Source organism: Symphalangus syndactylus, chromosome 11, assembly GCF_028878055.3.
Source record: "Symphalangus syndactylus isolate Jambi chromosome 11, NHGRI_mSymSyn1-v2.1_pri, whole genome shotgun sequence".
NCBI lineage: Eukaryota > Metazoa > Chordata > Mammalia > Primates > Hylobatidae > Symphalangus > Symphalangus syndactylus.
The window spans coordinates 106,285,855-106,302,013 of NC_072433.2; the positions used below are offsets into that span (position 1 = coordinate 106,285,855).

A 16,159-nucleotide genomic window follows, 5' to 3' on the forward strand; every position below is an offset into this window, starting at 1 on the left:
TTGTCTGTCCATTTTGTGTTTTTGAATTTTCTATCGGTAGCCTTACTTACCACTCTGGTTGTATATTTCCCAAGGTAGCTTCAACTTGATTTCTTTAACCCTGATCCTTCAAGAATTCACTTTCTTATTATTTAGGCTTTATTTTCATTAACTTCTTTTTATCTTTCATATCTATGATTTCTATAGGAATGAGGGAGTTTTTTTTGTTGTTACTCTGCCATCTTGAAACTGGAAAGTAAAGCAAGAGAAACTACAAAGGCATCAAAATGTTATAACCAATGAGATTTGCCAATCATAACACATTCACACCAATAAATGTGCTATATTTAAGTATTATATTCATGTACTTAATGTATGATATAGGAATTTCTAAAAGAAATTCCGTATATCATTTTCTGTCAGAATTATTTCATAGTTTATGCCAAGCTACAAGTGTTTTTGTTCATTCATCTGTTAGTCTTCGCTTTGCATCTTTTACTTGGGGAAGCTTTTCCTGAATTCTCAAATTGTGTGAAATACTCTTCTGTTTTGCCTTGATAGCATCGTATGCATAGGTTTCATCTTTTAAGAGTAGTATGATAACTTTATTTGTGTTTTGTTCCCCTATTAAATTTTATGGGGACAGAAACATTGTTATTCCTTATATGCCTAGTACCTGCTACAGTGCCTGATGTAGTGTAGGCTAGCCATTTTACATAAAAGTGAGCCTAAACTGACTTCATTTTCAACCAGATAACTACGTTTTTAAGTCAAATATGTAAGCTTGCTATTTGTGGTATATAGCGATTTAGTTTTCTCATTTGTACTTATTCTGTCCCTTAAAATGTGTTTTAATTTAGAAAATGTGTATATTTACACTTAAAGGATACTTTGTTTTTATATAGCAGTAGACTGTACATTATACTACTTAGATGTACTAGCAGTATAATTAATAAACAAAAATTGATACTATTGAAATTAGATCTGAAACATGAAAATATTATATAAAATTGATCATAGATTTAAATATTGTTTTCTTCTCTTAGTTCATTTCAAGCAAATCAGTTTACTGGAATGGTATATCAGACAGTACTGCTTCCTCATCGACATTCTTTGAAAACAGGAAGCTTAGATGAAGCATTAACTCCCAATACATCACCAGCTCAATGGCCAGGTATAATTTTTATGTATAGATCAGTTTTTTCATAGTCTTATTTATAATCTTAGATAAGTAAAAAGACTATTTTAGTTTTGCCACATGATAATCATTGTTAAATATTGTTAGAATTGATACCAGTTAAGTATTCACCACTCATTCTGAATTACAGTTGCTTAACATTAGTATTCCTTTGACCATTATACTAATATAACTCAAATGTTTTGTAATACCATTTTTTAAATCATTTTGCTTTCGACATACTAGAAAAACCCGTCTATGAAAATTTATCTATGAGATCTTAGTCATTAAAGATTTTAATGTTTAATATTAAAGATTTTTAATGTTTCTCTCAAATAGCTCATTTGTGCTTAACTGTAATCGCTACTAGTCTGTGAATTTAGGGAAGAAAATACAGTATTAAATCCTGATGCAATGACATTTTTTCCTAAAATTAGAAAAATATAGTTAATTTTTAAAATTTTAAAAATTTATAGTCAGTGACGGCTATGTTTGTTGTTCTAGGAATAACTTGTCTCATTCGACTTTTGAATTCTTCTGGCGAGGAAGCCCAGTCAGGGCTTACAGTCTTGCTCTGTGAAATTCTCACAGCAGTGTATCTTAGTCTCTTCATCCATGGCCTGGCCACACATTCAAGTAATGAGCTATTTCGGATTGTGGCCCATCCTCTAAATGAGAAAATGTGGTCTGCTGTATTTGGTGGTGGTGCACATGTTCCTAGCAAAGAACAGACACATTCAAAAACTTTATCTGGTGAGTTTAAAAAATTTTTTTAAGACTGAAGCTTTATTTATCTGAGTGATATCATTCTCGAAAGTAATTACATTTTAATTTAGTTATAGAAAGTTCTTGTTACAGACCATTTGCGAAAAGCATAAACAAATAGTCATACGGTGAAAATGCAGTATTGAAGTTTCTGGTGCAGTTTTTAATCTTTAAGATATTCCTGTACCAATAATTAGAACGATCTTATGTAAACTTATTAAATATTTTACTGTTGAAACTTTCGTTTTGAAACACACTGTAATATTGGTTTTTGTTCTATCCCAAATACAGATTCTTTCTTCTTTCTTTGGCAGGAAGGCACTTTGCTATGCCTAGCCCCCACCAGGTAGTGGCATTCTCCATGGAATGTGTGGGCTTTTCCAAAGCTCTTTCAGCCATCAGTTCTCATAGCCCTCCCAGTCTTGCAGGCAAGATATGAGCTTTAGAAATAGGCTTTTATCATTCAGCTTGCTTTGTGTTGTTTTGAGGGGTTGGGGTACAGTGGGCCAGTTTTATTTTGTTTGGCATTTATAGAAAACTGAGAAGTTTCCTTTGATCAAGCCATATTTTTGATTTAAAACGATGATTAGCAGTTTGGAAAACTATCTCTGCTATTTTATTCTGCTTTTAAATTCTTTGTTTTTTATATTTCTGTCCTACTTAGACTTTAATATTTTAAAGTGTGTAAAAATAAAACACTGTCAGTGCTAATCATAGAAAATCAGACTATGGCTTGAAATGACTAGAACAACATTTCAAATTAGGCTGCTTTATGATTTGCATATTATGATTCCGGCCATTGGAGTTTTTGGATTTCTAAGTGTTCATGATACCAAGAAAAGTAAATATTTTAAACAATTGTATCCCCTTTTAAAAACTTTCTAATGTTAAAGCTGTATTTTTTTTCATGTATTAGCCCATGTGTGATAATCTTGGTTTTCCAATTATGGAGGGCATGAGGAGTAGGTTTATTTTTAATATATAGTACTTGAAAACTTATTTCATTCTATATTGATGTTGAATAAATTGAAAATGTTAAATGTTTTTCAAAAAAAAAAAGCCCTATGCATACATTTAAGAGAGAAGCTCAGCAAGGTTATTTATCTCTTTATGAATTTTCGTTCACTTCTTCTTTGATGTTTACACTGAACATATACTTGTACATGTAGGTGTGTGTGGGCTTGGATATATATGTTTTGGGAGGTCAAGCAGTTGGTGAGGGACATGAGAGAATAAGAAAAACTTGAATTTGGCTTCATTATTTGGGAAAAAAATTATTACCAAAATCTATACCATGATTGATGAATATTCTTTGAACAAAGCTATATTAAAAAGAAGTTAGAAAAGTTATTATCTTGTTAAAATATTTAAAAGTTATTAGTAGCAACGTTGGCTTACATTATACTTTTCAAAAGCAGTTTCCACTAACCTGTGGCCCTGCATGACCATATAGCAAAAAATCATGATGGCCTAGCTTCTACTTCCTCTCCTTAATTGAAATTGTTTCTTCAGTTACCTAGGACTCTCATACTTTGTAGGCTGGGTCCTGCCTCTTTCTTCCATCAAGAAAAAACAGGCAGGAATTTCTTTATGTATAATACTTACCATGAGGCAAATTCAGTTTATAACTTTCAGCAGAGTTCAACTAGCTTTTTCTGTAAAAAGCCAAATATGTATTTTAGGTTTTGGAGTCCATTTCGTATCTCACAACTATTTAGTTCTGCCCTTGTAGCACAAAAGCAGCCATAGACCATTTGTAAACAGATGAGTATAGCTGTGTTCTAATAAAACATTATTTATTTGTTGGATTGCAATTTGCCAACCCCTGCTTTACAAGTAGAAGCATTTTATTATTGCTCTATTTGGAATAGAATATTTGCCTTCCCTGTTAAAGGAATTTCAGGTTGTAAGAACAACTGAAGTTAATATTTTGGGATGTAGAGTTCACTGTGGGTCTCTTAAAGTATTTGACCTAACCACAAATTGTACTTATGAAATAGTATAAGTGGCATCAGAGGGATAATTTGTAATCTTCCCTGCCATGGCCCTTAGCTTCCTTGAGCCAGTCTAGGGGCTAATTCAGTTTTCGCTGTTGTAAAATACTGAAAATGTAGAATGCTAACATGACTTCTCCAGAAACCTGGTACCATCCTGCCTATTACTCATCCACCTACTACAATTCGCTTACTACTTTGATGGCTGTTTTATCTCTCTGGTCCCTGCCATTTGCCTTAATTAAACTCATTTACTTCTACTTTTTCTTCTTATGTACTTCAGATTTCATATGCAAATTTACCTTATTTGCCAAATTTACCTTTGCTTATTAAATTATTAAGTATTTTGTTTTTGTAACATTCCTTTTCTGTTTTTTAAAAAGTTGTTTATTGTGCTTTTTGTATAGATTTTTTTAAAAGACTACTTTCACATGAAATTTGCCTTGGGCTATATTTATACTTGAGATACCTGAATTCAATTAAGGAAAAACTTTCAAAGTCTAAGGGAAGTAAGATCCATAGCTCTGTTGAGTTTAATTTTAAATTAAAAATTGGTAAATTAATTTTGACCATGTTTTTAAAATTCATTTGTTAAGACTCTGATCTTGTTGATGTAAAATGTTAAAAAGGGATGAATTATTGCTAAGGAATGTCCAGATGTCCATAAAAAAGAAAATGAAAAATACATTCTTACTAGCCATCAGGTCTCAATTTCATCCATTCTTCCTGAGCACAGATACATGTAAGGAACCTTACTGAAAGTCCAGGTTGATCTTTGTATAAGGTTGGTGCAAAAGCAATGGCAAAAACGCAGTTACTTTTGCACCAGTCTTACTAACCACTCTAGTTGTTGGTTGTAGGCAAAAATACCATTACATAAATTATTTTGAGGGGGCCATTATAAGTCCGTCATAAGCTGTATCCTACCACTTATTTAACCCCAAGTAAAAAATAAAGTGACTTAAAGTTATTTGCATCTATATGTTTAACCTCAGCCAATAATAAGGAATACTTAAAACGTATTGTTCACTTAGTGGTAGGGCTGGATATAGTCATATCCAGGTTACATGGTGCTCATCTGTCCTTGAGTACCCAGAAAGTATTCTAAATACAATCATGGAAGTAACTGAAGGAGTACTTAAAGAAAACAAGAATGGTACGATTTGTCCATTTGCTAACCAGAAAAAAAGGAATATATTCACTGAATGATGAAAACTAAAGACCTACTGGTTTCAAAGCCAAGCTAATTTGAAAAGGAGCAGGAGGGCTGGGCGTGGTGGCTCACACCTGTAATCCCAGCATTTTGGGAGGCCTAGGTGGGCAGATCACCTGAGGTCAGGAGTTTGAGACCAGCCTGGCCAACAAGATGAAACACTGTCTCTACAAAAATTAGCCAGGCGTGGTGGCATGCGCCTGTAGACCCAGCTACTCGGGAGGCTAAGGCAGGAGAATTGCTTGAACCTGGGAGGTGGAGGTTGCAGTGAGCTGAGATTGCGCCACTGCACTCCAGCCTGGGCGACAGAGCGAGGCTCCATCTCAAAAAAGAAAAGAAAAGGAGCAGGCAGAAAGAGAAAAGGAAAGAAGCGAAGAGAACGGGAAAGAAGCGAAGGTCCTATGGAGTAAGGATCCACTGAAAACTAGAGAGAGAAAGTCTCAGAACAGAAAGTCAACCAAGACAAGGAGCTACTAGCAGCATTGGCTTTCAATATAAAGTAACATTCAGAAATCTCAGTTTTTTTAAGACATTAATATGTTTCCCTGAAAACTTACCGAGGCAGGACAGACCTGATAAATTTTAGGTTGTAGGTAAGCAGTCCTGTGTGTTTGGATTACTGCTAATCATAATGATGATGTATCAAGAATCTAATTGCATTAAGTAATGTTCAATATACATTGTTGACCAAGGGAATAAAACAGTGTATTTTACAAAAGTTGACTTGAATCCAGTTAAAATTAATGTGTATTTAAAAATTTTTATCTTTTAAATTTGGCCAATGAAAGCTGACAAATCTAGAATACTTCATTTTCCTGACGACTCAAACCAGTGTCAAAGCATTGTATATTGAAGATGAAATACATGCATATTGAAATACATTGTATATTGAAGATGAAATACATTGTATATTGAAAATCACATACCCTTAAACATGTATTCTAAAAGTGTTCCATAAGTTTAGGTACTGTATTATGAGAGGTATTTGAAAGCCATCATTTGTTTTCCTTGTTCTGTTATAAATTTGGATTTAAATTTTCTTTGCAATGATGGCCTCATGAACTAGATTATATTTCTTTCTATATATCTATTATATACTTGATGTATTCTTGTAGTAACATAATATTTAAAGATAACTTAAGCTTCATAACTGAAGAAAATGATAGATTTTTATTAGACTCTGGTCTGGCAGGTCAAAATTCTTAACAAAAATGTTAACGTACATAAATTAATTTTTAATCAAATTATGTTTCTGTGAATTCTACATTATATAAATGAAGAGTTTGATTTTTCTAATTAACTAAAATTGTAGTGCAGGTATATGTTCATGGAGCTCTGAATTGTTTTGTTATGGTCAGTTTTAAAGAAGAGAACCAGCTAAGCAATAGCAATTTTCAAAAAATTACTTTTTCTGCTAACAGTTAGAAATCCATACTTTTGCTTTTTATTCTATATTATAAATAAAGCAGTGTTTTTAAGCATTGTTATTGTGTTTTGTGATACTTGCATTTATAAGAACTGTGAATTATCTCTTTATCTTAATAAATTCCTAGTAATGATTTTTTTATGTCTCCAAATTGAGGAATGGAAATATAAAATGAACATTTTATTTGTGGTAAGCATGTCATATATTTTTTACTATGAGATTGCTGATGATATTCTAGACATAAAGTCTATTTCTGACTTATTACGCTAAAACAGATCAGAAAATCCATTTTTTGCTTTTTCTTATAAAACTTGTGTAAAAGTTCTGTATTCAGTAGTCAGTGATTATCATGTCATTGCTAATATTCCTTTAGCAAAATAAGCAAAACAGCAAAATATCTTGACCAGAAAAGACTTGAGCATATTAAAATATAAAACAAAATAGGTGATTTAAAATATAATTGAATATGCCAAACATTTAACTGGTGGTTTATTATAAGGAACTTTTAAAAGACTGCTGAACTTCAAAGTAACTAATTCTGTGGAAGGGAATACTTTCCTTTTCTTTTCTTTGTGAGACAGAGTCTCGTACTGTCGCCCAGGCTGGAGTGCAGTGGCGTGATCTTGGCTCACTGCTGCCTCCGCCTCCCGGGTTCAAGCGATTCTCCCACCTCAGCCTCCCAAGTAGCTGGGATTACAGGCGTGCACCACCACACCTGGCTAATTTTTGTGTTTTTTGGTAGAGATGAGCTAGGCTGGTCTCAAACTCCTGACCTCCAGTGATCCGCCTCCTAAAGTGCTTGGATTACAAGTGTGAGCCACCAAACCTGGCCAGGAGTACATTTTTGTTAGACTTTTCATTGAAGACCATATAATATAAATTTTAATTTAAAGTTTAAAAAGTATTCTATTCATTCATTTTACAAATGATTCAGGAAGGCAAATTTTTATACAAGAGCAGAGAAAGCATAGAAGATAAAAGAAACTCCAAGAAATGTGCATGTATAGATTTTTACATGTAATTATTCTTTTATTTCACTGCTAAAGCCTGATGACAAAAGAAGAAACTAACCTTATAAGAAATACAACATTCATTTATCTGACCTAGACTCCCTCATCCAATGTTTTCTTCTTTTTTTTTTTTTTTTTTTTTTTTGAGACAGGGTCTTGCTCTGTCTCCCAGGCTGGAGTGCAGTGGTGCAATCACAGCTCATTTTACAGCCTTTCCCTCCTGGGCTCAAGTGATCCTTCCACCTCAGTGCCCTAAGTAGCTGGTACTACAGGTGCAGGCCATCATTGATTAACCTAGTTTATTTTTTAAGTTTTATTTTTGTAGAGACAAGGTCTCACTATATCCAGGCTGGTCTTGGACTCCTGGACTCAAGTCATGTTCCCACCTCAGCCTCCCAAATTGCTGGGATTACAGGCATGAGCCACCGTGTCCTGCTTAATTCAATATTTCTGTGTACCTTACTCAGACCAATCATGTGATCTCTCTCTTCAACCTAGTTTTCTAATATTTCTAAGTCCTAAGTCGTGTAGCAATATGGCTTGAATATATTTTCTCCATTCTAGTTTTTTTATTATGACTAAAAACACATGATATAAAATTTAGCAAGTGAACCATTTTTAAGTATATAGTTTAGTAGTAAGTCCATCATGTGGTGAAACAAATCTCCGGAACTTTTTCATCTTGCAAATCTGAAACTATACCCATTAAACAATTCCCCCACTTCATACAATCCCTGGTAATCACCATTCTACTCTGTTTCCAGGAATTTGATTACTTTCTATACCTCATATAAGTGGAATTATATAGTGTTTTGTCTTTTTGTGACTGTCTTATTTCACCTAGTATAATGTTCATCCATGTTGTAGCTTGCGACCGAATTTCCTTCCTTTTTAATGCTGAATGTTCCGTGGTGTATGTATACTCCATTCACATTTTCAATAAGTTTGTTGAGTTTGGGTTGAAATCTTATATACAGAACCGTGTTGTGGCATTCAGGGTAATTGAAAAGTAAGTACTACTCTAGGGCAGTGACTTCAGGCTTTTGAATACATTACCTTATCCATAAAACATGCTTGACCAAATTCTCAATATATGTATATTCATGTCTACTACTATCGATCCAGATGTTAAACATTGACAAAATTTAGTTTCTTCTCCTTACTTTCCTTCTTCCCCTTCTTTCCTCTGCTTTCCCCTCCCCCTGCCCCCATCTCTCCTTTCTTCTTGTCCCTTCTCCTTTCCCTCTACTTCTTCCCCTGTTCCTTTCTTCTCCTCTACCTCCTTCCCTTCTCCTTCTGCCCTTTCCCCCTATTTATCAAAAAATGTAAATAGAAGTTGTAGTATTTTCCTTCCATATTCTGGTGAATCATTTTGTACACCAACTACCGTGGAGACTGCCTTGCTCTGTGGTTTGGAGACAAATCACCACTTTCTATTAAGATATTTATTATTTCATTTTTATAGATATTTATGGAGCCGTGTTCAAGATACTGTGTATGGTAATGATCCTAGGAAGACTTTGAGGGTCAGTCTTTCTAAAAGCTGGATAGTATCATCTTCCAGACTTTTTTGTTTGTTTGTTTGAGACAGAGTCTCACTCTGTCACCCAGGCTGGAGTGCACTGGCATGATTTTGGCTCACTGCAACCTCTGCCTCCCAGGTTCAGGTGATTCTTGTACCTCAGCTTCCCAAGCAGCTGGGACTACAGGTGCACACCAAGACACTTGGCTAATTTTTGTATTTTTAGTAGAGATGAGGTTTTGCCATTTTGGCCAGGCTGGTCTCAATCTCCTGGTCTCACATGGTCTGCCTGCCTCAGCCTCCAAAAGTGCTGGAATTACAGGCATGATGCACTGTTCCTGGCCAGACTTTTTTTTTTTAATCACTAATCTTATTCTTTGACGATTAAGAAGTACCTTCAATTAATTGCTTCTTTAATCCTTTTATTTTTGGAATATTTGAAGTTTACTTGGAAAATCATGTTTTACATTTAATTTTGAGGATTTGTTTTATACTTAGTGTTCACGTACATTTGTAGTTCTCACACTTTTTACCTGAAGATAAAGGTTAATATATACCTCTTAGGAGACTGAGGACTTAGACTGAATTGGTTTGCTGAAAGCAGGAAATAAATTTGAAATCTATTTGTCTTAAACTTACATTACTTTTATCTTTTCCATATTTGCTGGGCTCAGTTTGAAGGTCCAGACTAATGTGCCTCCTGAAGCTTCGTGTATACTGTGGCACACTCATGAATAGCTCTATGGATATGGGGGCCTTAGATTGAGAAATAGAAAGTGAGACCTGCTGGTTCAGTTATTTTGTTGTTTGTTTTGTTTTTTGAGACAAGGTCTTGTTCTGTTGCCCAGGCTGGAATGCAATGGTGTGATCTCAGCTCACTGCAACCTCCACCTCCTGGCCTCAAGTGAGCCTCCCAAGTAGCTGGGACTGCAGGCATGTGCCACCATGCCCAGCTAATTTTTGTATTTTTTTGTAGAGGCTGGGTTTCACCATGTTGCCCAGGCTGGTGTTGAACTCTAAGTTCAGTTTTTAAAGAAATGACATTTAAATCTACATTCAGAATATTAATTTCATTGTGCTGATTTTAAATGATAAGCTGAAAAATAAATATTAACTTAATAACCTTCCCCTTATAAATAGTTTTAATCACAGCAATATACGTTGTGGTAACAAGTCTAGTAGTACAGAAGAATTTATAGGAAGGAATGTTGTCTTATTCCTCTGCTCCTCTCCTTCCCTGTGTGTAGCCTGTTAGCCATTTCTCCATTTCTGTTTTGGGTTCTTAGGGGAGTTACTTTTATAATTCTTAGAAAACCACAGTGCAGATATTCTGAGAGTGAGGAAAGGATTCTTAAGGGAAGGAAGGTGTATTTGTCTGTACAGTCTACTGTCTTGACGTGGAAGCTTTCTTTTAAAAAGTACAGGAAGGGGAACATCACACACTGGGGCCTGTCGTGGGGTGGGGCGATGGGGGAGGGATAGCATTAGGAGATATATCTAATGTAAATGACGAGTTAATGGGTGCAGCACACCAACATGGCATATGGATACTTATATAACAAACCTGCACGTTGTGCACATGTATGCTAGAACTTAAAGTATAATTTAAAAAAAAAAGTACTTCCTGGGAAAGCAACTGAAACTTATTTTTAAAATTTATGTCAGGACATGATTGTTTTTCCTGTGAATGCCTTAGTTTTTCCTCAGCCACTTTATAGCCTCTCTATACCTCTTAAAATTCATAAACTCTATATTGAAGTTGCTCTTAATTTCTCCCTAATACTATTTTCTTTCTTCTGTTACTAATAAAGTAGCTGTTTTCCCATAATAATAGAACCATAGGGTTAGTTTGCACCCAAGGAGTGGCAAACGTTCTTGATACTTGATTATTAGCATTTTCAAAAACAACCAGTTGAGCACCCAGCAGCTATAGTTTTTATTGGCGCCCCTAAGCTTCACGACCAATCTGACCCAGCAGGATTTAAGCATAAAATTGCCTTAAGTCTTCCTACAATTGGAGGACAAAGAAGAGGGAGTAACTACCCTATTGACAAGTCACAGGTCATTTCTTGTTTACTGGGTAGCATCGCTAAGGTCCTTTTAGTTAAAGCATCTAAAGTAATACACATTCATTACTGTAAAACTGCCAATTTTTTTCCTTTGGTCTTGCTTCATTAAGAGTGTTGTTGTTGTTTTCGTTGTTGTTGTTGTTGTTCGTGAGACGGAGTCTTGCTCTGTTGCCCAGGCTGGAGTGCAGTGGTGCAATCTTGGCTCACTGCAACCTCCCCCTCCCAGGTTCAAGCAATTCTCCTGCCTCAGCCTCCCGAGTAGCTGAGATTACAGGCACATGCCACCACGCCTGGCTAATTTTTGTATTTTTGGTAAAGGCAGGGTTTCACCATGTTGGCCAGGCTGGTCTTGAACTCCTGACCTCAGGTGATCTGCCCGCCTCTGCCTCCCAAAGTGCTGGGATTATAGGCATGAGCCACCACACCCAGCCAGAAAGTGTTCTAATAAGTGGTTTTATATTTCCTGGTGTTGAGTCTGTAAATTTTAAACATTTCCTCCCGGTGTGGTTAATATTTTCATGTCACGTGACTGGATTCACAGCTTATAGTTTCAAATGTTTCTGTCTTTAAAAACTCTCTTATATTTTACTTTTAAAACTATTTTTATCTACCAGTGGGTCAGTAAAAGAAAAAAAGAAAACTGTTTTTATGACACTCTAATCTTGGCAAAAATCTATTAATTTAACATTGTACGTTTTATTTTTTTCAGAGATTGTCTGTACTTCTTGGTTCACATGCTTTTTAATAGCATAAAAACAAAAACAGCCAGGTGCAGTGGCACAAGCCTGTAGTCCCAGCTACTCAGGCATCTGAGGTGTGGGTATCCCTTGAGTCAAGGGATTAAATCCAGCCTAGGCAACATAAGGAGACCTCCATCTCTTAAAAAAGACAAAACAGTAATGTTAAAGTCAAATGATAAATTGATAAATTTATCTTAAAACTTAGCATTAAGTTTTTGAAAGGTAAAAAAGTACCTTTATAGTTTCTCACTTTTCACTTGATGAGAAGTTGGTAAACTACCGTTTAAGTTTTAGAATGTGTGTTAATGTATGCAGCAGTAATACTGGAAACTTGATTGTTGGTTATCAAATGTTAGTAAGAACAAAGAAAAAAATTTGCACATTTAATCTCGCAGTTCCTTTTAAAATCATTTGAAAGATTAATAATCATGCCACTTTTTAGTAATCTCTTAGAATACTAATATTTTATTCATCTTTCCCTTTTTCTGAAATAACCAAATTGCTGTGTTAAACTCAGCTTGACTATAGCTTGTTATAATGCATGTGCATGCTGTGTCTGCAAGCTGAGACGCTTCAAACAATAAAACCAAATTGTATTACAGCACAAGTATTTGCATTCCTTTGGAAGGTGAGTAAAATCTCATCAGAACCATTAAAGGAGAATATTAGTGTGCCTTAATGTGGAATTGTTTGCCTGTGTATTAGATCATGCCTTTGTCTGCAAAATCCTTGATTGTCTACTGGTGATTTGCACTTTGTAACTCAACGTTGATTAAAGATTTGTATAACTTTTTTAATGCTAATGTCTTTAGTATTCTGAGGTAATATACTAAAAAAGTACTATCTAATTGTAGAGTGTCTACAAAATAAAACAACAAAGATTGCATTATTTTCTTCTTTGTAATTCCATTGACTAGAAAATTCTATCTCTGAGCCATTTCCAAAAGTTTGAATCAGTTTAAGTAGTTATGGTGCCTGAATTTTGTTTATGTTTTCTAATGAAAAATATAGTTTTAGATATAAGGCCACATCATTACTGAAGAATCTCAGAAGGGAGTTGTTGCTTTTAATTAACACTGACATCCCATGATAATCTTTAAAAAACGCAAAGTAGAAGGATGTTGGAAATTTCCTATCGTGTTCCTAGTTAAATTGTGGACTGATTTATGGGCGGATATTACATCCTTTTATTTTTCACATACAATAGATAAGTCAGCATTTAGAGAGTGAGGAACAAATTGAGGAAAAAGCAGAGGTTGCTAGACAGAAATGATTTTTGTCTTCCTCTACTTATTTTCTTACCTGCTGTGTACTTTCGTAATCTTAATCTTACTTTTTTGTGTGTGCTTATTTGTAGTTAACCTTAGATCTTATATAAACACAGGTGAAATAAATGCAGTGAAAATAGTACTTCAGTAACATTTTATTTTCTTTTTGTTAGTTTCTTCACTAGTTGAAGAAGGAGAAAAACAGAACAAACGTTTTAGGTCATCAAAAATGTCTTGCAGAGAATCTGCCCCACTGACCCCTTCCTCAGCACCAGTAAGCCAGGAGTCACTGGCAGTTAAAGAAAAGTTCATCCCACCTGAACTCAGTATCTGGGACTATTTCATAGCTAAGGTAAATAAAATGCTATCTAGATCAATATTTTCATAGTCAAATAGAAATGAGAATATCAGAAATAAGTGTCATTTTTGGTGCTTCCAAATGTTTTCCCACTTTGGTTTAGAAAATTTTCATTAGTATCAGGCTACACTGCAAAAATATATACCCTAGAATATTTTGACCATATTTCATATAGTTTTTAAGGCACTTTTTTGGTAAATTAGGACGTTTGCATTTTAAACAATAGCTTTTGCATTTTATTATATTTCTTATAAAAGAGAATTTGTGTAACGTCTTCATGTTAATGTACTTGATAGTGATTAAGAAATCAAAGTGCTCTGGTCATCTATCTTTCATATACTTTTTTTTAATACTACAGCAGTCTCTCATTATTCTGAAATGCATAAATTTCAATTACCAGTGTTAAGTAATATTATTCCCTCAACAACATGGTTCAAATTTGTTACCACAGTATATTAAATATGAGTAAACTTCCCTGTTAGCACTTCATTCTGGAAATCACTTTGTAAATATGCACTTTTTGATCAGTGACCAATCATGTCAGTTCTTTTAAAGTCTTTCAGTGATTGATTATGTAGCACCTGTTATTCAGTTCATACACAACAAAGCATGCAGTTGTTTTGCTTCATCTCCTGTGATAAACCCATATGATAGTGTACAAAATTGGATTTGATCAAAGGAGGGAAGTAGCCAACTAAGATGAAAGTGCATCCATAAAAAAAGTGATAGTACTGAGAGTGAAATTCAAGTTGAACATAAACGAAGTTAGACAGAAAATAGCCAACTGTGGGTATGTTGACAGTGCTGCCATTTGAAAGACTCTAGATGAACAGCCAGAGGAATTTAGTGAAAGTGAACTTACAAATGTAGAAAGTAGTTGTGATAAAATGATGAAGATGTTCAGAGATAGTGACTTTGCCAAAAAACTTTACATTAAAGGGATTCACAACATTGAAAATGCAAAGAACAGTATGTTGGAAGCTGATAAAATCTTAGAAATGTGACAGTTTGTTTAAGGCACAGAAGAAATGCTTGCTTCATATCCTAAGTTACAGAGATAGAAGGCAATCGCTATTCAAACTACTCTTGATAAGTTTTTTACAAACAAAACAATTTTGTTTTAATTTTTATGTTTTAATTACAGTATGTTAAAATTAGTTTATTTAAAAAACTTTTTCTATACATTTATAGCTGATGGTAAGAGTTTTTAGTGTTTTGACAAATATCTTTAAAGGTCACAAAACATTTGTAACTTTTCCCATTGATTATTATTGCTCTGTATAGTTTCTGCATGCATGGTCATTTTTATAGGCATGCAATACTGTGCAAAACAAGGACTGCCTATATAAGTATCTTTCACTTTTTGTGTCATCAGCCACATCCCTCACATTCTCAATTTCCAGACGTTCTCCTGCACAAATTGACATCTAACTCTAACTGTTCTCTGGTGACACAAGTCTCCCAGGCCTGCTAAGCTATGGCTTTTATTTTTCTCATATCCTACATTCTTAAGGGTAATGAAGGGAGTTTGTGTCTCCTTGTTCCTCACTGCCCTTTTTTGAGTCATTTATTCATTCATATATTCAACAAATGTTTATTAAGCACTTCATTTATCTAGGAATATCTTTATTTCCCCTCCATATTTTGAAGGAGAGTTTTGCTGGATATAGGATTGTTGGTTAGCAAGGCCTTCTTTAGCTGTCTTTTTTCTGAATCGTTTTGTTAAATATCTAGGGTCTGCCCTTACACCCAATCAATATCACAACTTCAAAGTAGTTGAGATGTTACCTTCCCTTATTGTTTGCTACTGAGATCTCTGTTACTTTTGATACTGCCTGTGGGTGTAGAATTTTAAAGACAATCCTGTCTGGCAGGGCATCAGAGCTCAGTCTTCACAGCCTGTCCTGCTGACCCTGGTGGAACACCTACACCACAGAGATTGGGGTGAGATGGGAACAGCTCCTGACCAAGTTATCACTGTTTTACCCAGATCAGGTCCCATAGATTTTTAAAAATAAATACTTCTCTATGTGTTATATGCATGGGTCAACCATTGCTTGTTTTATACAATTTTGTTCAATTTTATTGTTGCTTTTTGGAGAAAGGCACTTACAAAGCTCTTTACTCAGCTGTTGGCAGAAGTTCCACTCTCCCTGCTATGTTTCTTTGTTGGTCTTCCAAGGTTTTACAACTTTTTTTTCAAACTTCCTGCATCTCCCCTTCCATCCTATCCTCACTCTTAATTGATGACCTCACCTTGTAAGTCACTGAGAAAAATAAAATCAGACAAAACTTTTTCATCATCCCAATTTAAAGTTACAGATCAATTACATTTGCTCCTGTCTTATTTCCTCCTGTTAGAATGGAGGAAGAGTCCTTCTATCAGAGACCTTTTCTTGAGTTTTACTCTGAATCGCATTCTTTCTTTTCTTCTCTACTCTCCCCTGTGTTTTCATTTCTCCTCCTCTCTGTTGAATCCTTCACATCAGGACCGAAATGTGCTTTAGTATCTCCCATTCCAAACCCCTGCTTTGACCCTGAAACTTTCTCCAGCTGCTGTCCCATTTCTCTGTTCCCACTCACATTCAGCTTTTCAAAACTAGACACATTTGCTTTCTACTGCCTTTTTTCCCTTTCG

At 34.8% G+C, this 16,159-nt stretch overlaps 1 protein-coding gene across 8 annotated transcripts in view; it reads left to right on the forward strand.

Moving 5' to 3' along the window:
* DMXL1 (Dmx like 1) overlaps window positions 1-16,159 on the forward strand; it is a 185,086-nt gene that overhangs the window by 111,787 nt on the left and 57,140 nt on the right. For 5 of the 8 annotated variants that reach the window (XM_055298759.2, XM_055298760.2, XM_055298761.2 and 2 more), the window contains 3 exons: window positions 1,026-1,153; window positions 1,661-1,909; window positions 13,337-13,515. In XM_055298759.2, the coding sequence (XP_055154734.1) occupies window positions 1,026-1,153; window positions 1,661-1,909; window positions 13,337-13,515 (556 nt within the window). Of the gene's footprint in view, window positions 1-1,025; window positions 1,154-1,660; window positions 1,910-2,235; window positions 2,350-13,336; window positions 13,516-16,159 lie in introns of all 8 variants that reach the window. The other 3 variants (XM_055298757.2, XM_055298758.2, XM_063612941.1) reach the window with 1 other exon arrangement.